Consider the following 24635-nt stretch of genomic DNA (forward strand, 5'->3'; position numbering starts at 1 on the left):
CCCCCGCTCTCCCAAGATGATGATGAATTTCCAGAAATATCCACCTCATCCTGTGTATCACCCACATCCGCCGCTCCTGGGTACTTCGCACGACCCTCGTATTGCTCCGCCGCCGCCTCGTCCGTACGGGACTGCTCCTCCCCCTCCGGCTCGAACATACCTGGATCCTTACAGTCGCAGTGAAGTCGAGATGTCTCGTCTACCGGCCGCCTATCACTATCCTCAGCCCTCGTCGACGCCCGCGACGTCTACTTCCTACGCCGCCCAGACCGTGTATGCGCCATTTCGGACAGAGAGCAGCGGGTATCACGTCTCACAGACGACCCGCGGTGTCGCGACCCGGCATAGTATGGAGGCGGAAATCAAGCAGCCTAATAATCGTCAGAGCCAGAGCCAGAACCAGAACCAGACCATGAATCATAGTCATAATCTTAATCAGCACAATCGCCCGGAGCGTCGTATGGTGTACCGCGAAGGTAGGATTTGACGTTCTTTCTTTTTTTTTCTGTTTTGTTCCCTGTTTTGATTTGATGTATCTCTCGTGATCTGTTCTGTGTTTCTATCCTGCTGGTGTATACCTCCAGCAGATTACATCAAGGTACCCAAACTTTGTTGCCCAGGGATCGCCGGCCAATCACGGGTCTTCCGCCGGGCGCGTCTGTGGCGCGTGATCGACTTCCAGCCCAGGCGACCTCGGGAACGCTAGTCCCGTCCTGACCTAGCGCCCCGTCTTAGGGCGTCTTTGCCCGGTCGGGACTAGCGCCGGCCGAGCTCTTCCAGGCCCAGAGTCACGGGTTCTGCCCCAGTCAGGCGCGGACTTCCTCGCATCAGCAAAGTAGAATCATATTATCTTCTCCCCTTTCCTGCTCTCCACCACCCTGCCACCCCCCCCTGCCGGCCTCTTCTTTGTCATTATTTTGGTCGCTGTCTGTCGTTTTTCTTTTCTCTTGTATGCGACATGAACCCTCCCCAGTCGCATGACCAGGGTCGCCGAAGATCCTTGGGCAGCAGCGGCAGTCCCGTGTTTCCTGGTGAGTCGCCAGGCGTTCCTCGTCGGGTCCTGGCGCGCTTCCCAGCGTGATCCGGATGAATGGCCCACATCAACACGCAGCGTGCTTTTTTTCTAACTCGGGATTATTTCCCCCGCTATTGGAATTTATTTCGCTTTTGTTTTTCCTTGTGGGATCTGGAAATTTCCGTCGTGTTTTGCTGTTCAGTCGCAATTATTTTTTTCTGTTTTTGCCAGGCTTCAAACCAGTGTCGCTAACCTCAAGGAAAAATCTCTCTCCACTAGGTCCTCAAGATCAATCCTCCACACAGTCTATAGGCACTCGTCGAATGCCTCCTCCCTCGCCGCCGCAACATTACCCGTCACGAGGTCAATCGGGAAATACTTCATCCCTTTCCAACCCCTTCATGTCGCGTGAGCCTCCTAGCAACCCGGCTCATCATCGTCCTGGGAGCAGCATGTCGATATCTTCCATGCTAGGCTCGGACGCTGACCGACCTGCTCGGGATGTAGGCTCATCATCGTCCATTTTTTCCCGGCTGCCAGTGTCCTCCGCTCCGTTTGGAAGCGCGCCTCCACCCTCCGCCCCCAGCGCCATGTCTCCCCCCTCGGCTCCCGCTAGACCCTCCCCATTCGAATACGCTCCCTTCCGACGGTCACACACGCCGGAGAAGCCTTTCTCGAAAACCCAGTCGGCGCGACCGTACCGATCCAGCTCCGGCGGGCTTTCTCACCCCGCCGCTCCCGAACCGAGCAAGTTTGGAGGACTGGCTCGCGTGGCGCCGCCCGCCTCGCAGTATCCTGATAAACCGCATTCAACGCACCCGTCTCCGCAGATCTCCTCCGCCGACGCCGCTTATGGCGAAACGCGTCGACTGAGTTTCAGCGCTCCCGCTCCGCGCCCGAATAGTCAGCCCCAGCACCTCGATCCCCCCGCTCGACCTGCCGGCTATAGTCCCATGGCGCGCTCGAGCGCAGCACCCGGGGAAAGCTTGTTCGCGACGGCACACCATCGGTCTGGCTCGTATGTGGGTCATGAACAACCGCACGGCCGTTATGGAGGGTTGTATGGTGATCGCCACTTGGAGGAACAAGCCCATAGGGACCGGGAACGGGCCTTGGCCCACGAAGCGGACTCCAAAGGAGCCCCTCCACCGTCGACACGATATAATGCGCATTACGGAGAGCGGGATCCTGCAGCTACCCGCCAACAAGGATTGTCTGCGTGGGACCTCGGTCGCTCTCAGCCTGGGTCGCCGGAGAACAAGCGTTTTTCTGCTTCCGAGACTGGGTCCGGGTTCGGGTTTGGCGCCATCCAGAATTACACCAAGTCCTTGGGATCTCAGATGACAGCAGGGTCACGTCCCGGCTCCTTGTCAATGCAGTCCCGCCAAAGCCAACCCACCCCACCCCCTCATGAACACCAACAGCAGCAGCAGCCGTCTCAGCAACCGTACCTCAGTAAGCTTCAAACCGAACATCGCGTCTTTACGTCCACGCCGTCGGCAGGCCCGTCGTCTCTGATCCATTCGGCAACATCCGATGATCAGCGACGCAAAGGAAGTGACGAATTGCTTCAGCACCGATCTCTCCTTGGTGTTGGTCTAGATGCCAAACGGGGCGGTCGCGCGTCGCCTTTGCCCCAGGCTGTGCAGGGTGCCCAGGCCCAGATCCTCGGCCCTGCAGGGGAGGCGGGTATCAAGAGTGAACTGGGACGTGTTTTCTCTGGCATTGGAAGTGGTGTCGGCGGTGTCACTGCCACTACAAGTGGCAGCGGACCTTCCACCCCGATGGCTGCCAGCCCTTTCAAGCGCGACAGTCTTACCGGCCGATCGGTCAACGGCGAGGCTGCTACAGATGACCCCAGGATTGCCCGTCCCCCGTCCGCGAACGGGAAAAAGTCAAGGAGGTCCAGGGATGAAGAGGGCCGGGTAGACAGCGAAACCGGTTCCGATCTGCGTGCAGGCGGTTCTGGACGTGGCCGTCGGAGTCGCCATCTTCACCATCATCACCACCAGTATGTCTTCATATCTTCTTCCTCCCATTTTCCTGAGAGTATTAGCAGCTAATCACTTGACATCTAGCCACCATCATCACCGTCATAAACCCGAAGAGGAAGCGGCTGCAGCCGCTCTTGGCGGTGTCCATCGCCCTCTGTCTTCGATGAACTTTCTCCATCGTGCGTCGACTCCCGGCGAGCATATGCCTGCAGCGACACCGCTAGGACATCACCACCACCACCACCACCATCACCATCATCATCACGCTCCCCGTCCGTCGACTTCTGCAGCTACGGCCGCTATCACTCCGATGCGCGAACCCCGAACGATGGTCAACATCGAGCCCGTGCTGTCCAGCGTCGCGCATCTCCCGCGGCACCACCTCGGATCGACACTGTATGCCACCCGAATTGGCACTCCCACGGACAAGGCTACGCTGGAGAGCGCCAAGTTCGGATATACGACCACCCCACTCCCCCTCCCTCGCTTTGAAGGCAAGGAGAACTGTACCTTTACGGTGCGGGTTCCGCGCTATCGCATCGACTCTAGCCACCGCGAGGAAATCTGCGCTCGACGTGCCCTGTGGGGCACCGGTGTGTACACAGATGATTCGGACCCGGTCGCGGCTGCTATCCATTCGGGATTCTTCCGCGGCGCTTGGGGCGACGACGTCGACGTGGACATGCTCGATCTCGAAATTAGAGATGCGTATCAGCACACGCCAAAGACCGCGCAAGATGCCGGTCTTCCCGAGGGAGGGGATCGACCCAAGATTCCCCCTCTGCCTCCCCCAGAGAAGGACCTGCACATCACCCTGCTGGTCTTGCCCCGCCTGGAGCGTTATGACTCCAGCGTTTTGTTCGGCGTTCGGTCTCGGACCTGGGAAGGTTCGCACGACGGCATGAGCTTCAAGGTGCTGCGCGTGGAGTGGGTCGACGAAGGCGTGGGCCGGGGTGAGGAGCGGAGCGGAGAGGCACGGCGCAAGCGACTGCGCGGTCTCATGCAGAGCGGTCGCATCTGCACCGGCCCCGGAGTCATTAAGATCGAGCAACTGCGCAACGGACAGATCCCGCGACGCAAGACGAAAGCTATGGAGAGTCAGGAGCCGGCGGCGGCGGCCGTGCAGCCCGTGTCATGATCCTATGATGATTCTTTTTGGGTATCGTCCTGACGACAGGATGATTTCTTGGATTCTTTTCTCTATATTTATCCTGTTTTATTTTTTTACCTGTTAATTTTCTTTGTCATCTCCCCTATGTCTATCCTAATTCCTACTCTCTGAAATGATTCCAGTCGAGTCAGTGTCTTGATGGATTGTTGCTGTTCTTACGAGCGAGGCGTGGAGCTATTATTATGTCTATTAATTACAACCGCAATATCATTCCTCTTAATGCCGGTGGAAATAAGCTTCAGATGACCGTGACACGACGGGCAGATGACATGCAACGTCCGGATCAGCGGGACGGGTGAATGGAAACATGTCATCCAGCGTGCACGAGGCCAATGGGCATCCTTGGTGCCCGGCGGGAGGCTCCCTGAAGGATTCTCTGGGGTGACCAGACAGACATGTGTCTCCCTAGGGCGGAGGAGTGGATATGCTGGAATGGACTCCGTATAGATCCATGGATGTGAAGCAGTTGTATTGATGCCTGATAAGTATGCCTGACTTATCAAGCATCTGCAGCTCTCCCCGCATTGGGAAGTGAGACGAGTCCATCTCCAGGATCCAGCACGAGAGTCGGAGAGGAAGAACGGTGCAGACTGTAGAGATGAGTTTAGTTTAGAGTATTCATAGCGTAGAACCGATCATCCCATGATCCAATAATTCATCGGAGTGGATCTCATCGTCGGGGAGGCATTCCCAGTCCAGCGCAGCGAACCGAGGCCCAACGCCGCCACGTCTGGGGAGAGCGAAGACTCCCGCCCCATTACGTCGTGCCGTCTTGCGACGGTATCCGTATTACCGCCTTTTTAGTGCGGAGAACCGTCTCTTCTGCCGGCATCCCGCGGCCCCGTGACCATACGAAACCGGCCACCGATCGGTTGTGACGCTTTCCTTCCAGCCGAGGTTCCTTTCGCTCTCTTCTGTCTCTCTCTCTTCTTGTTCTTCTTCCTTCTTCTTCTGCCCACTCCCTCTCCTGGATTTATACCCTCCCATTCTTACCTCTCAATCTCATATCTTACCTCCCATCCTCTCCATCCTCCACTCCTTTCTTTCTCATCCGTTTTTGTCACACTCCAGAGGGATGTTCACAGCTTCTGCTCGAAGCCGTCTCTCCACCACTCTTTCACGGCCGCGTCTCTCCCCGACCAACACGCTCCTCGCCAGATCTGCCGCGGTACGCTCGGAATTCTTGATCTCTATTCTCGTGGATACGATACTAATTCTCATTTTGCAGGCTCCAATTATGGCCCCTCGGCGCAAGGCTTCGTCGGTCCCGGAGGGTGAGTTCGATCACATGAATGCGCAGGACGCACCTCGATCGTTTCTAACACCCGTTTTCCTCCAGGTTACAAGGAAGACCTCTCCAAAGGCAACCTACTTCGTTTCGAAGATTCTCTCCCCCGTCTACCCGTCCCTACATTGGAAGAAACCGCCCGTCGCTACTTGAAGTCCGTCCACGCCTTGGTCTCGGACGCCGAGTATGAGCGCACCAAGAAGGCCGTGGACGCTTTCGTGAAGCCCGGTGGTGAAGGCCAGCCTCTGCAGGAACGGCTGCTGGCCCGCGCCGCCGATCCCAAGAACAAGAACTGGCTCACCGAGTGGTGGAACCACGCTGCTTACCTGGGGTACCGCGACCCCGTCATTCCCTATGTGTCCTACTTCTACTCCTACCGGGACGACCGCGCCCGGCGCAACCCCGCCAAGCGAGCCGCGTCCGTAGCGACCGCGGCGCTGGAGTTCAAGCGCCAGGTTGACGACGGTTCGCTAGAGCCCGAGTACATGCGCAGCCAGCCCATGGCCATGAGCTCGTACGAGTACATGTTCAACTGCTGCCGTATCCCCGCCGACGGCGCGGACTACCCCCAGAAGTACGCCGCCAAAGACAACGAGCACATCGTGGTGGTGCGCAAGAACCAGTTCTTCAAGGTGCCTCTGGTGGTCAACGGCCAGAAGCTGAACGTGTCGGAGCTGGAGCAGCAGTTTGAACGCATCTACCAGGTCGCGCAGCCGGCTCCGGCGGTCGGCACGCTGACCGTGGCCAACCGTGACCTCTGGACCGACGCCCGGAAGAAGCTGGTGGCGGCGCACCCGGCCAACGAGCAGGCGCTGCGCGACATCGAGTCCAGCGGATTCGTGATCTGCCTCGACGATGCCAACCCCGTGACCCTGGAGGAGCGGGCGCACCAGTACTGGCACGGTGACGGCGCCAACCGCTGGTTCGACAAGCCGCTGCAATTCATCATCAATGACAACGGCACCGCCGGCTTCATGGGCGAGCACAGCATGATGGACGGTAGCCCCACCCACCGCATGAACGACCACCTCAACAACCTCATCTTCAACAACCGCATCGACCTGTCCGCGCAGCAGGTGCGATCGGAGCTGCCCGATCCCCGCCCCATCAACTTCCACCTGAACAATGAGGTGCTGGAGTCGATCGACGCTGCCACCAAGGAGCACCGCCAGCAGATCGCCTCGCACGAGCTGCGCGTGCAGGCCTACCAGGGCTACGGCAAGGGCCTCATCAAGAAGTTCAAGTGCAGCCCGGATGCCTACGTGCAGATGCTCATCCAGTTAGCCTACTTCAAGATGTACGGCAAGAACCGGCCCACGTACGAGTCGGCGTCGACGCGGAAGTTCCAGGAGGGCCGTACCGAGACCATCCGCACCGTGTCGGACGACAGCGTGGCCTTCTGCAAGGCGATCTCCGACCCCGCCGTGCCCCGCGAGGAGGCCGTGCGTCTCTTCCGCTCGGCGCTGGCCGCCCACTCCAAGTACACTGCGGAGGCTAGCGACGGTCGCGGCGTCGACCGCCACCTGTTCGGTCTGAAGAAGCTGCTCCGCGAGGGCGAGAAGCTGCCCGCTCTGTACGAGGACCCGGCCTACGCTTACAGTGGCTCCTGGTACCTGTCGACCAGTCAGCTGAGTTCGGAATTCTTCAACGGCTACGGATGGAGCCAGGTCATTGATGACGGATTCGGTATTGCCTACATGATCAACGAGAACAGGTATTTCCCCCTTTTAACCTTCCTAGCTTGCCAGAATCTCATGCTAATGATACAATTAATAGCCTGAACTTCAACATTGTCTGCAAACGCATCGGCGCTGAGCGTATGAGCTACTACTTGAACGAGGCCGCCTCGGACTTGAGGGACATGCTCATGCCCGACCTGGCCGCCCAGTCCGAGAAGGCGAAGATGTAAGATATGTAATAGATTAGATGAATTTATTCTAGATTGGTTAATTACAATTTTCCTCGGATTTGATGTGCTTGATTCTTAGTTTTGGTTTGTTTTTGATCGTATGCATGTAAGGCAGTAAATCTAGCAGGGAAAATGCATCTGACCAACCAGGTTTACCGCCACGCCGTGTCGGTTTGTTTACTTCTTGCATCCACCGTCCATCAACTGTCGCCTCCAAGCAACTCAACGGTGCATCTCCTATTCGTCAATGAACTTTTATTTATCATTAATTTAAACAGAGGAGACCTACCATTGTTTCCCGTACTTGAGTCTTGCTATCGAATACTACGCCTTTCTCGGATATATTTTCACACGTCCTCACCCACAAGAACGTCGACTTCCTAGTTACCTAGGGCCCTGATATATACTGTACTATGTTCCCATTCACCCGACGCCTTAAGCCCCTCCGCCACACCCAACCTGTCGCGCAATTATCTATCCTTTGCCGAGGTAGGCATTCAACCCAGGCAGGCTGACAACCCTTCCATAATGAGCTATTCCAAGGTCCCACCAAAGCTAAACCACATACAACCTACCCAAACAAACAGGCAAACCCATGCCCCGCACAGAACTATTCACATACACAAGCGGTCGTTTCCTCGTCAACGAAGAGGGTCAATTTTCTAAACGATACCGCGAACTCAATATAGACGCTCTCTGCGATGTCGCTGCCTCAACTTCATCTAGTAATGGGGGTATATCCCGAATAACGGCAATCGAGAAACTAGAAGGAGGGTTTAGCAAAGCTTTACTAATGAGGAAGGAAAATGGAGAGGAAGTGATTGCGAAAATTCCGTATCGGATTGCTGGTCCGGCGGTGCTCACGACGGCTGCAGAGGTGGGGGTGTCGGAATATCGTATGTTCTCGCTATATCCTCTTTCTCATCTGGATCCTCAGCATATTTTGTGCGGAATGTGGTTTGCTGATTGGGTGGTTGATCGGTTCGTGATATATCAGTAAGGAAATACACCACCATCCCCGTCCCTCGCGTCTTGAATTGGTCCTCTGATATCTCGAACCCTGTCGAAGCAGAGTATATACTCATGGAGAAAGCCAATGGGGTCCAATTATACGATCGATGGGGGGAGATGGCAGAGATCGAGAAAATGGAGCTAATAAAGCACTTGACCCAACTTGAAGCACAATCATCGGCCACCTCGTTCCCTGCATATGGGGGTTTGTATTTGCGGGATGATGCGAGTCGCTTAAAACACCAAGATATTGATGACGATGTGGATAAAGACAATTTGTTCTACGTTGGTCCTTCGCCTGAAGCGTCTTTTTATGAACTTGATGCGGCTGATGGGGTAGTTGGCGAGGATGGGTCTGTGGATAACGGAGCATTCTATACCCCCCTACCAGTTCAAGCTAACGATCAATACTTGTACAGGGACTAGATTATCAGATCTGGGGATATCAATTGCGAAATGACAGTTCTCTCTCATTAAGAGACAAACACCAGAGAGCCATTCACTCATCTGCCGTGGAAGAAATGAAGAACAAGCCAGCCTTCTCGAAGCCACAATAGCACTCATGCGGATGCTAGACTCACACCCCATTCTCTCCCAATTCTCCCAACCAACACTATGGCACACAGACCTTATGGGAAACATCTTCATTACACCGGATGACAACTCCCGAATCACATCCCTAATCGACATCCAATCACTCTCCATCCGCCCACTATTTCTTCAAACCCGCTGGCCTGAATTCCTGCAACCTCCTCGAGAGTATCCTCAAGGCTTTATACAGCCTACCCTCCCCGAGAACTTCGATGACCTGGATCAAGAAGACAAACCATTTACTTTAAATCAGTGGGACCTGTCCAAAATGGCAAGGGCATATGAATTATCCACTTTTCTTGAAAATAGACCCGTTTATAACGCCATGAATGTGCCGCGTGTTTTTCGAGAGCTTTTCTCCGCCTCGAAGAGGTATCTTCCGTCGGGATCGTACCGCTACGAGAGTGTTTGATTGAGATATTTCAAAACTGGTCTGATCTCGGTATGATGGGGCAGTGTTCTTATTCATTCAACTCGGAGGAGATCCGGTCTCATGGGGAGCAATTTGAGAGGTATAGGGAGTGGAACGATGCTCAGCAGCTGGCGATGGAATCGCTAGGTACTGACGCTGAAGGATGGATATCGCTGCAGGTGGATTTTGAGAAGAGGAAAAGTCAGAATAAGGAGCTGCTATCGATGTTTATTGAGCGAATGGCGGGAGAAAAGTCACCGGACGATGTAAGGCGGATGTGGCCGTTTCCGGAATGATAGACCAAGACCTTGCTCCTGAGGCCGTGTACCTATATTCAAGCCTTCTTAGCGATTATAGAACAGTGGATCTTCGTGGAAACATTTGCTGTAGCTATCGGAATGCTTAGCGCCAACAATAGAGCCTATCAGTGGGCGAGGTTTTACCTATCTTTACGATACTCGGCACCCGCGGATTGCACTTACTATAGCCATTGTAAGGCAGCTGTTTTGAAACACCTACATAAGGAGCATCATCTCCCGCGAAATTAGACGTTCGCATTAACCTTCCCAGATGAACTCGCTTTGCAGATATGTTCACCTGGTTCCGCAAAAGCGATAACGTCACCCAGGAGCCCGCCTGGGATGCATCAACACTGACCATGCACCAACCCTCCGGGTCTAAAGATATGGATATGGATTCCTCCAACATAGTCATAGAGCAAGCTGTATGACGACTCATTCCTTTCACTTTCAGTATTTGTGCCAGGTTAATCATTTTGGTGCTTCTAGAAGCCTCAAGCTACGCAGATGCAACTCCGAGGTGGGGAGGGCGACGATGGACCTGGCTGTTGTGGGACTTGCTGTGGAGTGTATGTCTCAGCGTCTGTTAATTTTTGATAACAGGGGAAGCTTGCTAACCATGTTTGATAGTTGTGCGGCGCTGACCCGCTTTGAATGTTGTTGTTAAATGCGTTCTTTACCCAACCAAAGAATTCAAGGCTAGGAGCCAACTTAATTTATCTATTGATGCATGAATATCGTAATCCATACATATTTCTATTGTGATAGGTTGAGCACAGCAATATTTGACGGCCCTTCTAGGACCAGCACCATACAAAATCAAGATTGCTCCGATCCCGTCCACGGCACGATCGATTGCTCCCATGTAACCTAAGCCCTGTACACATTATAAAGTTGGTCTCCAGCGGAAATACTTCTCCTCTAGAACGAAAGCGTTGAAACAAGTGGCATAGACTTTGTTGAAGCAATGGAACGTGCAACACACCAGGAGCTCGGAACGAAAACCCGTCATTCCGTCCTTGATATCTAATGACGTTCATAGACAAGAACAGATGGTCGTTTATTGGACTGCTTTCAAATACTGAAGTAAGATCTCTTTCTCGGCCCTCCTGGCTCTCACCCTTTTTCTTTATCCATCACTCCCGCTTACTCCATCTTTCATAACAGGTCTAAAGCTCCAATGGGTTCCTTTAATTCTACCCAGAAACATATAACACCCAAGGTCAAAGTCCTAGATGGCGGACCAGCATCTTCCACCAAGGATTTGGAAGCAGCTACCGATGAGAGACCAGGCTTCTTTGGACGCAGAGGTTAGTCAATTATCCCCTCAATCGCCGGTTATCCCCACCGAAGAATCATTAAAAGTGAACATAGGCAAACGAGTCGCCGTCATTGTGACCGCCCCGTTTGACAAGTCCTCTGGACAGATAGTTCCGATACCCGAGGGCACATGTTCCCTGATTAACTGGGACAGCCGGGACCGCAGTGCTTTGCCGAGACTTATCTCGCGGCGCACCTATAGCCCGTACTCCGCGCTCTGTCTCATGGACAGTAGTAAATGGGACGACAACTCATTGACCCTAAGGGAGCGATTCGCCGGTGAAAAGTTCTGGGATTACCCTAACTTTCCAACAAAACCGCCATTTTCCAGTAACGATGCGAGCGCCGGCGATACCGTGCCGGTCGTCTGCAATGCAGGCAGGGTGTGGAAACCCAGGGAGATCGAAGCGATAGACGCTGGACAAGAGTACTTTCGGCTAGATTTGAGCGACGAGGAGATGGCAGAGCGTATGTGATCGTCGAAAAGACATGAATGATGACCAGCTGACTCTACGTCCATAGTACATAAGTTCGTCTCACGGATCTCGAAATACCAGCAGAAATGTCTTGACCTTGTCCTCTTCCTCGCCTACCCGATCCTGGCTCCTTCAAAAATGGCATTCGGGTTTCTTTGGAAGCGCATGTCGTTATTTTTGCAGGCTTACTGCCCGGGACTCTACTGGTGCTTGACGGTTGACCTAACGTTTGCCGCAACGGATGCCGATATTGATATGCTACCGTTAGCCACTGTTGGTGTCGGCGGTGGGATAGTGAATTATATGAAAGGCGTTGGGTTCAGGCAAGGTATCGCAGGATGAACAACACCACTAACCATAGCTATTCTGCTAAAAATACAAAAAACAGCGATTGAGATAAAGTTAGTCAAACAAAAAAAATAAGAAACTCGTTCACTGCCACACTTGATACAGACAGCCTGAGAATTGAGTCTTCATCGCAATGATCCGCAGTAGCATTAACATCTTCATCAATTAATCCCAATTTCGTCTCCTCGATCAAAAAGAATAAGCAAATCACAAGACTACAGCCATTAATCAACATCTGATCCTTCAACACAACTGCAAACATGGAATATCCAACTCCGAGAACCTATACCTCGGCTCCCTCAAATGGAAAGCAATATACCCCATGATATATGCCTCCGTAAATTCCAAAAGCACAACATCACGAGACGCCGTGTCCAGAATATTCTCGATCCTCTTCACAATATCCTCAGCCAATCTTTCCAAGACCGTAGATATACCAGTATCGCGGACGAATGCTTCCTGGTGGACGAAATTCCCCGTCTCATCACCCACCACAGACTCCTTGTAGAACGAGAGCAGGTCATTGACTCCGTTGGTGAAATCATTCAAATCCGGCGCCATGAACGTCAATCTCGTCAGTCGGCTTAGGCTGTATAACTCGTCCGTTAGGATGAAATAGGCAAATACATCTGGAATCCCCGTCATGCCTCGAAAGTATCGCGGGAACTGCGGTGCTTTGATATCATTACTACCACCGCATCCTCCACAAACCCCTGGGCTGAAGAAAGATTCTGGGACCAGCTTCTCAATTGTAACAGAGCTAACGTAACTCATCATTCCGTGTGTAATCCGGTCCACACTAAACTGGGGATAGTGGGCATCCAAGCGACGATTACTATCCAACCAAGACTGCAGGACTCTCGGCTGAGGATTTCCCAGCACAAGGTTCTGTCGAAAGTTCTTCAAACCATCGAGACACGATTCAGTCAGGTCTTCAGTGACGAAGAAAAGAGCTGTAAAGGTTGCTATCTCGAGTTTAGTGGCGCGCGGATGGAGAGGGTAGAAGAACTCCGCTGCGGCGGTGCCGGTTCGGGCGATGCTTGTGGCTTTTTGTGGCTCGATGCCGTGTCCCCGGATTAGGTCGGTTACGGCGTCGTAGAGACTGACATCTGACGTATGGGATGGGAGGCGGTAGTTAATTGAATCAAGGAAGTTGGTGCAGATCTCTTCGTACTGTTTCTTTGTGATTGTGTCGTTCATTTTGACGCTGCGGATGGATATTATACTGATACCTTTCTGGATGGTCGCTGTAGGTGGGCAAGGAGCTTGACGGTCCGCCAATTGTTTGTTATGGTGTCTTTATATATTCGTAGTTCGACCTGTAGTGACATTAATGTGCAGGAAAACAGCGAAATCGGTTTCAAGATAGTATGCCTAAATCAGGTTTTGATAGACGATAAGCTCTGGTTGCAAAAAGGTAATCCGGCATTAAAATACATAGAAACATACATCATCTACCAGAACTTGATTTTAGTATTCAGTTACCGGATAAGCTGGATCACATAATCGTTTCTGATGCTAAACTAAATCCTAACAGGGCCATAGCTATAAATCGTCCTCCTACGGCTACGGCGATAGCGATATTTAGAAAGAGAAGGGCTTTGAGCTCTTTGCAAAATACAGCACGTACACTTCTATCTTAGCACACGTTAAACAGTTAAGGTCCTAATACTTCAGTCACGATATGTAAGATATTTATCTAGTAGTGATTTCCTGTTATGCAAGTCGCTCGGAATAAGTTAGCGGACCATCGACGGCACGCTCGAATTGCTGTTATCGTAACGTCAGTAGCTTGAAGAAACATGGCGTTAATAGTTCTTTATTTATATCTATTACCTACGCCATAATTGTATACATTTACCAATTAAATTTCTATTAGAGTAGTAGGTAAAGACCCACGCACGGTATTGTTCAAAAAGGAGTTTAATACCAAAGCAGCTCAATCGATTAGGGCTACGAAGGCCACGCTTGGTAGTACAATGAATTTTCCCTGGGTCCTCCACAACATTGAAAGCTACATATAAGATAATACTCTAGTTAGGTTTTTGAAATTAGCAACAACTGATTATAGATAGATAGACGTTGTCTGTAAGAGATAGCCATGGGGTATTCTTCTGTTTTCAGTTAGCTAGACCAATAATTCTGAGATCCTATCAAACCCCCCTGCGGAGTTCAAGACAATGCCTTTCTGGAGATGTTGCTTGTCCTCTATGCATTCCATGATGCTAAATATATTTGAATCGTAAACTCTGCATGACGTACGCCACGAAAGCGGGCAATGACCCCAGCCCTACTGTCGCGAGGCGGGGACGGGCCGAATTTCAAGCATAAAATCCCGGTTGCCTCATCAGGCAAGTAAAAGTGGGTTGGTTACGCATAATTAGAATACAAATGCACGCTACGGGGAGATTCCCGCGAGGTCTGGACTTGTTTCAATGCATGTTGATCTTGGTGAAGTCTTGGATTGGCGGGTTATGCAGCTAGAATAGTTCATAACACCGTTTTATGCCTGAAATTCGGCAGGAAATGACCGCGTCTATACAGGGCATCTGTGCCTTTATGACATTTCTGTTTGATTTTATACTCTCTGCACTATTTGGTGTCAATGTAGCCTATTTCAGCTGGTTTATCAAGATCTAATCGACAATTTATGCAACGAGAGTAGCTCATAAGAACGTCCTGTACTGCAATACCCCGCATAGAATCTTCACCCCGATCAGGATTTTCATGCACTGTGTCAGGCCAGTGTCAATCACAAACGTGCATGATGGAATGATGCTATTGTGTTTGATTCCTCTGGGCTGCAATTGGACACTGTATCCCCTACTGGATCGGCCAGCATGGAAAAAGAGAAAGAAGGAGCAATAAGAAGACGACTCAGGAAGTATAAAAAGCAGAACAAATTCCTGATGCATTATTTTGAAGTAGCAGTATCTACTGTCTGTCTACATACCGAATGAAAAATACATAAACTCGCTCAATTGTGGAACCCCTTCCTTTCCTGGCTAAGATGTCACCTGCCCTCTTTGCTGTCCCCTCCATCTATCTTTTCTACGTTTGTGCAACAGCAATTTGGAACATTTTCTTCCATCCACTGCGACACATCCCCGGACCAAAACTATGGATCGCATTCCCAATTCTTAGGCATATTTCAGCCCTCCGAGGAAGACTGGACATCGACACACGGGAGCTCCACGCGAAATTTGGAGAAGCCGTCCGACTTAGCCCAAACAGTGTATCATTCACTACCGCGCAAGCCTGGAAAGACATCTACGGCCATGGTCACAAACAGCTACCAAAAGTCCTATCCTCGGCCAGCAATCGAGATGATATCATCAGCGCCAATGACACAGATCATACTCGGTTCCGCAAAGCCCTGTCCCACGCCTTCTCCGCCAAGGGACTTCAGGCACAGGAGCCTCTCATCAACGGATACGTGGATAGACTCATCCAGCGGCTTAAGGGATTTGCTGAATCAGGTCTTCCACTTGATATGGTCAAGTGGTATAACTTGACGACGTTTGACTTGATCGGAGACCTTGCGTTCGGCGAGCCCTTTGGTGGGTTGGAAACCTCAACATACCATCACTGGGTGTCCACCGTCTTTGATTTCGTCAAGGTTATCCCATTCCTCAAGGCGAGGGACTCGTACCCCATTTTCTGCAGCATGCTACTCGCCTTCATTCCCAAATCATTCCTCGAAGCTAGGGAGCGACAAATCGAGCACGTCGGAACAACCGTTCAAAAACGACTCCGCAATCCTCCTGCTCACGACCGGGCTGACTTCATGGACTCCATGTTACGGCATCGTGGAGAAAAAGACGGACTAAGCAAGTCCGAACTCGAGGCCAATGCGAATATCCTGATCATCGCCGGCAGCGAGACCACGGCGACGTTGCTCTCCGGCGTGACGTTCTGGCTCCTCAAGTCCCCCGATGCCATGGAGAAGGCTGTACAGGAAGTCCGGACCACCATGGCCTCGGAAGCGGACATTACCTTTAACAACGTCACGACTCGACTCCCTTATATGATGGCCTGTCTGAGCGAGGCCTTTCGTATGTACCCGCCAGTGCCCGGGGATCTGCAACGCATGACCCTCGACCCATCCGTGATTTCTGGTTACAAGGTCCCAGCCAAGGTAAGCTTCCCAGTCATGCATTCAACCTTCATTCCCCAACCCACTAACCGCCTATTTATCTAGACCAAAGTCTCTGTCCACCAATCAAGCGCATACATCTCCCCCACGAACTTCCACGCCCCAGACCGCTTCATTCCCGAGCGCTGGTTCCCCGAAGTCAAGACCGACCCGTCGTCGCCGTTCTTCGCTGACCAGCGCGACGTCCTGCAGCCGTTTTCTGTGGGACCGCGGAATTGTATCGGGAAGAATCTGGCATACACCGAGATGCGCGTCATCCTTGCGCGTGTGCTGTGGAACTTCGATCTTGAGCTTCAAGCTGAGAGTCTTCATTGGAATCAGCAAAAAACTTACACCCTCTGGGAGAAGCTTCCGTTGATGTGTAAATTGATTCCACGGGTGATGGAGTGAGGATGGCGCATTCGCAAGAGTGGGTGGAAGCTGGCGTCAGGACACCTTGGTGCTGCTGATGGGTCAATTTTATGTAGCCGACGTCATTCATTCCATTCAGTATGCTGCCTACCAATCCATAAATGATAGGATCATTCGAGCGTTGGGATGAAACTGTCTCATTGAGTACAAAATAATGTAAGCTTCAGTCAATTGATAAGAACAAATACTCATTGAACTTAAAGATTAAGTTTAGGGCATAGTTGTCAAGACAATGTGAAATTATAAAAAAAGAATAAGTATATGCTCTTATTATTTATAAAGACCTGGCTCCAAATGCCAGTCTCGTAGACCACAAGATATTAAACAATAAACCCATATCAAACCAAAGTCTAAGTTTCAAACAAGAAGAAAATATAGTAACAAACAGAATGTGAAAATGTCTAAACCTCCATCCGACTCTTGCTCCGAATTTTCGCCCCGTAGATATATAGAAGAACCGGAATGGGGATGAACAGGGCGGCGACGCAGCCCAGTAGCGTACAAGCCCATTCCACACCTAGGCCGTCGAACTAGATTATCAAATTCGTTAGTTCAAGTAATACAGGCTTAGGGATGTGATGGATGGTGAGGCGGGCTTACCATCTGTTTCGCGAAAAGCGGAAATGCGCCACCGGCGGCTGATCGGAGGAATGTGTGTGCGGCGACAGCGGATGCAGCTCTATTGAATCCGTTAGATTTATGTTCGAGGTATGAGGAATGATTGAAAAAAGGGACAGAAGGAGTGTTACCTGTCCTCACTAGATTCCACCAGATAAGCCAACGAAGGAAGGAACATAGTCAACAGACCAAATCCCGTCAACAGGCCAGACAAAGTCGGCACAATCCAGTGAAAACTGGCCTTATACCCCGTCCAGCCGAGCCAAAACAATCCGGCGGAGAAGGCAACCGCGCCGGGAATAGCCACAGGAAGACGCCACTCAGGCATCATGACGCCGTTGTTCCGTTCCATTTTGCGTAGCACCCACGGCTGCGTAGCGGCGATCGCGACGGCCCCGAAGAGCTGCCCGACAATCACTCCGATATACGGCAGACTTCCGACACCGAGGTTCATGCGGTGGACGCCTTGAAAGACCATCGGGTAGGCCGTGAGAAAGAGGTACAGTAAGCCGTAAACAAACGCCCCGAAGCCGCACATGCAGAGGGTGATGGGGTCGCGGGTAAGCATCTTCAGCGGTAGGCTTAGGTTCTCGGTGAGGATGGTGTGGAAGTCGATGCGCTTTTCCTCCTGCTTGGAGTGCAGTGACCAATCGCCCGTTTCGTGGCGCAGGCGGCTGGCCTTCTGGGTGAGGATAGCGGGCTGGAAGGTCTCTTCGACGAAGAGCAGGAGCAGAATGAGGACAAAGCCGCCCATGATTCCGGGGATGTAGGCCGTCCAGCGCCAGCCCATGGAGTCATTCATGACGATGAAGCCGCCGACAAACGGCGCTGCTAGGGGTCCGATGAAGACCATCAAGCAAAACATGACGATAGGGATGCCTCTTTGCTGCGGAGAGAACATGTCTGCGAATGCCGGGCCGGCGAGGGTGAGAGGTCCGGAACCGAAGAAGCCGGTAAAGAAGCGGAGGATGAAGAGGGACTGTACATCTTTCGAGACGGCGGTGGCGAAGGAGAAGACCGTGAAACCGAAGATGGAGACAAGCAGGGGAAAGTATCGCCCTTTCAGTTCGGAGAAGGGGCCGAAAGCCAGAGGACCAAAGGCGAATCCGAACACGTAGAGGGAGATACCCAAGGTGCAGACTTCTCTGCTGATACCGTACACGGCCATCAAAGCAGGTATGGCAGGGGAGAAAATACTACTGGCGAAAGCGACGACCATGGTACTCAGGCCCAGTATAGCGCAAATATATGCCCTAGGTAACAGACTGTCAGCACTCAGTCAAACCTCAATCAATGCGACAAACCTTTTCTTCATGGGCCAGTTCAGAGGGTTCAAAGGATCTTCAGGGCCATCGAAGTCGACGTAGGGCCTGGCCTTCATCGTCACCGCCGAGTCAGGGACACTGGGTGCTCTCGACATGATCAATTGACTCGAGAAAAATTAATGTAAGATATGCCGTGTATGGACATGAAAGTAAAGTGATACAATAGGAAGTATGCTGCGAAAAATCAACAACAAAATACAATCCAAGCCAACCCAAGTGAGACCAGCAGATAAAGATATACCAAGGGGCAATTTTTCAAAACAAGACCAGGCCACCCATATCCACTATTCACATTTTCGCCCACATCTAATCTCTACACACCATTATACCCACCTGACCGACTCTACCGACTCTCCCATCCAATGGCAAACGGGGCAGCTGGAACGAGGCCCGGAGCCTTGCAAAGTCCTCATCATGCCAAGAGCCGCAGGGTAGAAAAAAACCGGACCATCGCCGTCGACATTGGCAGAGAGGAGCAAACAAACTGCTTCCGAACGAAGATAACATAATGGAAACGTTGCTTGGAAGAAGAACGGTGGATCCAGTCCCCGTCGGTTTTCTCCGAAGGGTATGATATCCGCATGGCTGTGGTGGCTATAGTAAGGTATGGTGTCAGGCTACCCAATTCCGGTGGTTCACCTTATCGGGGACTCGGGTTGCCGAGGCTCTGGCACTGAAATGAACTAACAGCACAGCACAACGGGGCGGCAGAACGCTGGGCTGACAGCGGATAAGAATAGGTTTTGCTGACAGCATCGGGAGTAATCCTAATAGGGGAAAAGACAGGCACGTTCAGGCTACCGACACGAGGGACAACACAGCATATTCGGTCAGCGGCGTCCGAGGGCATGAATCAGGCCAGGGAGGGAAGGACGATGGATTATTGATTATTTCATCATCCTTGCCGACAGATGCTGGATTTCATGATTCCGACGGAGAAAGATCGGGCGATAGGGCTGCAGTCACCTGCCTGCGCTAGTCCGAATGGGGTTAGCACTGGACCACGGGGTTCTGGGCGCATGTGACTGTCACATGTCAATTGGCGGGTTTGATTCTTCAGCTTCAGACTCGGTTCCTACGATACGGACATCTTCAGTTGGTATAGTGTCGAGCCATCGGGCCGACAACGGCAACCCGGTTGGCAGCCATAGCAACCCGGGTGGTGCGTGTGGCGTAGCCCTATGCGAATGTCATCTTCCAGAACCTTGATTTTCTTAAGGCAGAAGAGGAATTAAGGGTAAATCCTCCGTCGTAGCACAGGATGCGGACACGGAGCCCACGTCCTGGGTTATGCCAAAGATATGTTCTCGACTCTGGATAGTCGCAAGAAAACCGTCGTGGGGCGGTCCACAATCACATGTTCTGCATCCAGCGTGGACACGATCACATGCGAATCAGATCGGGTGGTGATAGCAGTCTATTCTTATCGCTGTACTAATCCTTGTGCTGTGCATAAACATAAAAAATCAAGAAAGATCATTCTCGCTCTATCCCGACCCAATTCCCGTGTCCAACCCCTGTCATATTCGCATTGCGTCGTTACGCCGTACTCCGTACTCAGACCTTACGGGGTTTGCGCTCTCTCGCCAATCCCCATCAATCCTCCCGCAATCCCAGTCATTCGGCGGTGAAGCAGATCCTCCTCGCTGGAGAGACTGTCCATGCTGCCTTCCCTGCGTCGAAAGTACGCCGGGCTTTCCGCTCCGTCGGACGTGTACCCGTTCACGCTGGGCATTTTCAGGGATGTAGGCGCAAACCGCCGTTTTCTCGCGAGTCCGCTGGGCCGCGGGGTGCGTCCTCTCGAGACGCTTCGGGACCGGGGAACCTCATTGTCGGAATGAATCCCTTGGCTGATCAGCTGGGCGCCACTGCTGAAGGATCGCTGAATGCGAGTGTGACCAGGATGGCTCTCGCCCGGGTTGAGAGGTGTCATCTTGCCGATGCTCATCTCCAACGGTTTATCCTCGTCGGCTGAGGATTCGCCCGTCAGACTTCGCTTGTGATTGCGGCTCCGTTCTTTGTTGCTATTTGCTTTGCTCGGCGTCTTGTGCAAACTGGAGGTATCGATCAAGGATTGGGGGAAACTGGGCGAGGCCTTCTTTCTTTCGGCCGCTTCAAACAGATCCTGGATCCACGAGGCGCATCGATTGATGTGCTTCCAGCTCTCCGGGAAGAATCCCGCCATCTGGAGGAAGCCGTGCGACACCCCGGGCAACAAAGATACCTCGACGTGGTCCTTTTCTTTGAAGGTGCGCCATGACTTTTCTAGACCCAACTCTTGACGCTCGCGGAACTGATGCAACTTCGCCTGCCGTAGTCGACCGGCAAAGATCACGGTGTCGTCAACTAAGGGGTCCCGTTCCCCGGTAATGAAATATGTCTTCGGGAAACGGGAAAGCAGGGCGTCTGGCGCAAGGACGGGGGACAGAAGAAAGTCGGTACCGAAGTCAGGGCGGTTGTGAGGACCGATGTATAAGATGATCAAGGCCCTCATGATCTCGGGTGTCAACATGCGGTCGTGGACGTATGAGATCATCGAAGAGACAGCCAACCGCGTTCGGATCTGCTTCGGCTGACTCTCGGCCATCTCAACGGCCTGGGCCGCGATGCTATCTTGGGCCAACTCCTCCTCGATTATCTTTGAAGCTTCCTTCACGACCCCATCCGCTTCTGCCTCGCCATCAGATAAAGGACTGGTTCGAAAGTCGCTGACAGAGGGACCGGGGGAGGTGAACGGTGTTAATCGCTGGTAGTCCATGTTCTTCCGCTGCAGGACACTCTGGTTAGTCCGGCGTGTGCTTTTCTCCTGGATTAAAGACATCTGTTCCTCCGTCATCCAGCTTTCAACCTTCATGCTCAGCGTCGGGTATGCCAGAACCAAGCCATCAGGGCGCGGCAGGATATTGTCGCCCTGCCACCGAGGAGCGTTCGGGCCTCCAGACTGGAGAGCCATGAGTGTTGTCCCTACAGCGAGGTTCGCGCCGGCACTGTCGCCGGTCAAGACAATTCGTGGACGCGTTTGCCCGCTCAGTCCCACGCAACGGCCGCGAGTAGAGACAATCATGTGATAGACATCGTAACACTCGTTGAGAGCATACGGATAAGGATACTCTGGCGCTTTTTTATAGTCCAGGCTGAGAATCGGGATTTTGGTCTTTCCTGCCCACGCAAGTAGTCGGTCCTCCGAAGACCGAGGGCTCATAGCCACGTACCCACCACCCGGGATATCGAGAATAATGCAGGTCTGGTCGCGCAGTGAACTCAACGGTCCATCAAAGTAAAGCCATGCATTCGTTGGCTCGGTGTACGAAGACTGTCCCGGACGAGGGATCCGGATTGCACGCGGCGAATATCTGGTAAGTCGTGGTCGCATGATACTCGCCAAAGCCCAGAGATACGGCGTGGTAGCCTTGTTCCAAGAGACTCGCAGGTGCTCTACCGTCAGGGTGGCTCGAACCCGACGGACCTTCTCATCGGCCTGCTCTGCCGCAAACAGATAGTAGCCCGTGAAGACTAACGAGGAGATATCTCGCAGCCATTTCGGCTTGACGTTCATAGCCGTCCAGAACCCGGCATCCAGAGCCGTGGCAATCCATGTTGCCCGGAAGAACGAACGCGAGTATAAATTGGACAAGGGTTCCGGACACTCCAAGCCCACGATCTTCGCAAAGTTTCGACAGATGTAAAGCCATAGGAAAACGAATACCGTGGTTTGCCAGACACTCAGTTTCTGGGAGAGACGGGACGAGAGCTTTCGTATCACCGGGGGACCATGCTTGTTCCCTCTATTGAGTCCATTGTCAGTTACATCCTCTCGGAAGCAGGGTGAACAGGGATACTACCGCACCTAAGCAGATAGGTAGACCAGAACAGAAAGACAGCGAAGACCTGGATCTTGCGAAACTTGGTCGACGGCCGTCCTAAGACGTGATCTGCTCTTTGTTAAAATATGATTGCCCTTTCTCATGCAGTGAAACCAACCTATCATCTCCGGCTAAATTGTAGCTGTTTGCGTCTCCGAGAGCTTTCGGTGAAACGCTTAGGGGATGCAAAAATCGAGCTGCAGTTAAGAAGGGATGGCCCAAATGCGAAACCAGGTTATAATGTACACCAAAGCAGTAAGCGAAGTCAGTTTAGGACAATTATGACAAGTCCGCCATTTGTACGGAACCTGGAGAAAGCGACGTAGGTAAGCAAGACCGCAGGAGTCTCTAGTCCCTTCAAAACGGACACCGCGACAAGTGAGTCGGTCAATCAAAAAAGATGGCTGAGCCTCCTGGCACAAAGAACGAGGAACAATGAAGACAGGACAGGCCTGCAAGAAAACAGGCATGAGGGCATCCATGGATAAGCTGGCGGGAATGGACACGGGGGCCTGGCATGTGAAAGTCCCCACCGACGAGCTGATTGGAAATGTATGTGGGGTAGTGAGCAGGAATGGACAAGGCCCAAAACCAGTCATTCCGGGGCATCGTGGGGAGGCGACGGAGTGGATCGATGATGATTACTCCGGAGGAATTCTCGAGTCCCGGTCGAGTCCCTGTCACATGCTGGCCTCTTCCGCATCCCGTGACTGTCGTCATCTGACAGTTCACACATCTCTAACAATTAATTGATTATCCCGAAATTCTACATCGCACCTAACTAACACGATCTATAATTATAATCGCCGACAATAATCCCGCCCACGCGCAACCTGCCAGTCACACAGCCAAACCTCGAACACCATGCTCACAAAGCCAGCAATGCATATACCGCCAGAGTCACTAACCGTCGTCGCGCCCAGCGAGAACTCTCGATCCTCTTTGGGTACGCGGTCGCCGATCTCGGCAAATGTGTTGACGTAAACCAGTCCGCCCAAAAGTCCCTCCCAGAAGATGATGGCGAAGACAAGGTACACGCTGGGAATGGTGTTGAATAAAGCGTGGAGCGACAGGATAGCAAGATTGATCACCTGCAGGAACGAAGGGAGATATAGATTATGGATGCGGAAGAATGGGGTTGAGGACCGGGAGATAAATACTCCAACTTGATAGATTGCGTTATAGGCTGGGTAGAAAGCACGGAAATGGGCGAACGGGGTTTCTTCGAGAGGGAATAGCAGAGTCGGAGATACGCCTTGGTTGATCGTGTACTCTGCAACGTAGACCAGCAGGAGGGGGAGCATGCTAAATAGAATCGTTAGCCAGGAACCGTTTCAATTGCACTACCACCACACTTACAACGGAAAGAAGAGCCCCTTGGCTCGCTGTAAGTTCGCCTTGACACTGTGCCACCGAATGCCACCATTGCCCGATGGTTTCGCTTTTTGACTATCGCCCGAGTCCAAAGATGAGCCTAGAAGCGTTTCCCTTTCGTCGACAGCAACCTCACGGTCGTCGTCCAGTCCACGTTCGTCGTCCACCACATCCCGGTCCTCCACGGCGCGATATCCAGCGGAGGTTCGCGATGACAGATGAACCTGAGACCGGGGAAGGACAGTGAAGAAGCTGACCAGCATCACCGCCGGCAAGCAAGCCGACGCCAAAAGGGTAGCCTTAACGCCGAGTCCAAGCGAAGTAGTCGCCAGTGCATACGCACCAGCTCCCATCAGTCCAGCAGCCCCGGTCCCACTTCCCCAGGCGGCCAGACTGAAGGGACCATAAAAGTGTGTCAAGCCCAGGAAACTCAGCTCCCCAGCTCCACTAGACAAGCTAGCCAGCACGATTCCCGCCAATTTTGTGGAAAGCGAACCTCCATCCGTATATTCCGGGCTCAGCGCCACCAAGAGCATGCCAATCGCGGAGATGGCCACGAAGATTACGACTCGTACGGAGTATGGTACGACATGGATGAAGTACGGGGCGATGAGCTTGGTTCCGAACGAGGGGATCACGTCTGCGAGGAGGACGACGCCTTTGGGCACATTGGGACCAACTAGGTCAAGGGCAGCCGATAGGATGATGACGTAGAGAACATTGTTGATTAAACCTATGATCCGAAGATGGGTTCGCGCAGCACGTTAGCGGCCGAGGTTTTCTAGGCTACAGATCGAGTAAGTGACTTACCGAAGAGCCAGAACGCGACGCAAACTCTGGGGTCAGCACCGCTGAACAAGGCTCCGAGTCGCTCTCGAAATCGGGCCCATGAGGATGACGGGGATCCGGGGAGAGGTAGCATGGGGGTGTCTTCTGAGTCGGGTGTTCTAGGCATCACAGGAGAACAAGGATGGATTGGTTAGTTGGCTACAAATTCAAGAGCAAGCATCAAGATTCATGTCGTGGGTTTAAATATCAGAACGGAAGAGTCATT

The 24635-nt window shown here is 52.4% G+C and overlaps 8 protein-coding genes across 8 annotated transcripts; 5 read left to right on the top strand and 3 right to left on the bottom strand.

Annotated features, from left to right (window-relative positions):
• Window positions 1-16: 16 nt before the first annotated feature.
• On the top strand, window positions 17-4147 carry KD926_004888 (uncharacterized protein; the record flags this gene model as incomplete). The annotated part of the gene is made up of 3 exons (XM_053098219.1): window positions 17-476; window positions 1295-3026; window positions 3094-4147. The coding sequence occupies 3 exons, from the start codon at window positions 17-19 to the stop codon at window positions 4145-4147; spliced, it is 3246 nt and encodes a 1081-aa protein (XP_052957804.1).
• Window positions 4148-5255: 1108 nt separating this feature from the next.
• On the top strand, window positions 5256-7377 carry KD926_004889 (carnitine O-acetyltransferase CAT2; the record flags this gene model as incomplete). The annotated part of the gene is made up of 4 exons (XM_053098220.1): window positions 5256-5348; window positions 5409-5454; window positions 5520-7182; window positions 7245-7377. The coding sequence occupies 4 exons, from the start codon at window positions 5256-5258 to the stop codon at window positions 7375-7377; spliced, it is 1935 nt and encodes a 644-aa protein (XP_052957805.1).
• A 595-nt stretch (window positions 7378-7972) lies between these two features.
• Window positions 7973-9391, top strand: KD926_004890 (aminoglycoside phosphotransferase family protein; the record flags this gene model as incomplete). Its single annotated transcript, XM_053098221.1, has 3 exons — window positions 7973-8273; window positions 8375-8741; window positions 8869-9391. 3 exons carry the CDS (start codon window positions 7973-7975, stop codon window positions 9389-9391), a joined length of 1191 nt encoding a protein of 396 aa, XP_052957806.1.
• A 1479-nt stretch (window positions 9392-10870) lies between these two features.
• Window positions 10871-11828, top strand: KD926_004891 (uncharacterized protein; the record flags this gene model as incomplete). Its single annotated transcript, XM_053098222.1, has 3 exons — window positions 10871-11000; window positions 11065-11478; window positions 11533-11828. The coding sequence occupies 3 exons, from the start codon at window positions 10871-10873 to the stop codon at window positions 11826-11828; spliced, it is 840 nt and encodes a 279-aa protein (XP_052957807.1).
• A 249-nt stretch (window positions 11829-12077) lies between these two features.
• On the bottom strand, window positions 12078-13034 carry KD926_004892 (uncharacterized protein; the record flags this gene model as incomplete). Its single annotated transcript, XM_053098223.1, has 1 exon — window positions 12078-13034. The coding sequence occupies one exon, from the start codon at window positions 13032-13034 to the stop codon at window positions 12078-12080; it is 957 nt and encodes a 318-aa protein (XP_052957808.1).
• A 1810-nt stretch (window positions 13035-14844) lies between these two features.
• On the top strand, window positions 14845-16380 carry KD926_004893 (cytochrome P450; the record flags this gene model as incomplete). The annotated part of the gene is made up of 2 exons (XM_053098224.1): window positions 14845-15972; window positions 16036-16380. 2 exons carry the CDS (start codon window positions 14845-14847, stop codon window positions 16378-16380), a joined length of 1473 nt encoding a protein of 490 aa, XP_052957809.1.
• Window positions 16381-16802: 422 nt separating this feature from the next.
• On the bottom strand, window positions 16803-18439 carry KD926_004894 (MFS transporter; the record flags this gene model as incomplete). The annotated part of the gene is made up of 4 exons (XM_053098225.1): window positions 16803-16931; window positions 17002-17080; window positions 17151-18272; window positions 18324-18439. The coding sequence occupies 4 exons, from the start codon at window positions 18437-18439 to the stop codon at window positions 16803-16805; spliced, it is 1446 nt and encodes a 481-aa protein (XP_052957810.1).
• A 1469-nt stretch (window positions 18440-19908) lies between these two features.
• Window positions 19909-24536, bottom strand: KD926_004895 (uncharacterized protein; the record flags this gene model as incomplete). Its single annotated transcript, XM_053098228.1, has 5 exons — window positions 19909-22129; window positions 22192-22276; window positions 23100-23512; window positions 23567-24314; window positions 24392-24536. 5 exons carry the CDS (start codon window positions 24534-24536, stop codon window positions 19909-19911), a joined length of 3612 nt encoding a protein of 1203 aa, XP_052957811.1.
• Window positions 24537-24635: the final 99 nt, after the last annotated feature.

Source organism: Aspergillus affinis (genome assembly GCF_023601865.1).
Source record: "Aspergillus affinis strain CMG 70 chromosome Unknown NODE_23_length_327850_cov_86_924445, whole genome shotgun sequence".
Lineage (NCBI taxonomy): Eukaryota > Fungi > Ascomycota > Eurotiomycetes > Eurotiales > Aspergillaceae > Aspergillus > Aspergillus affinis.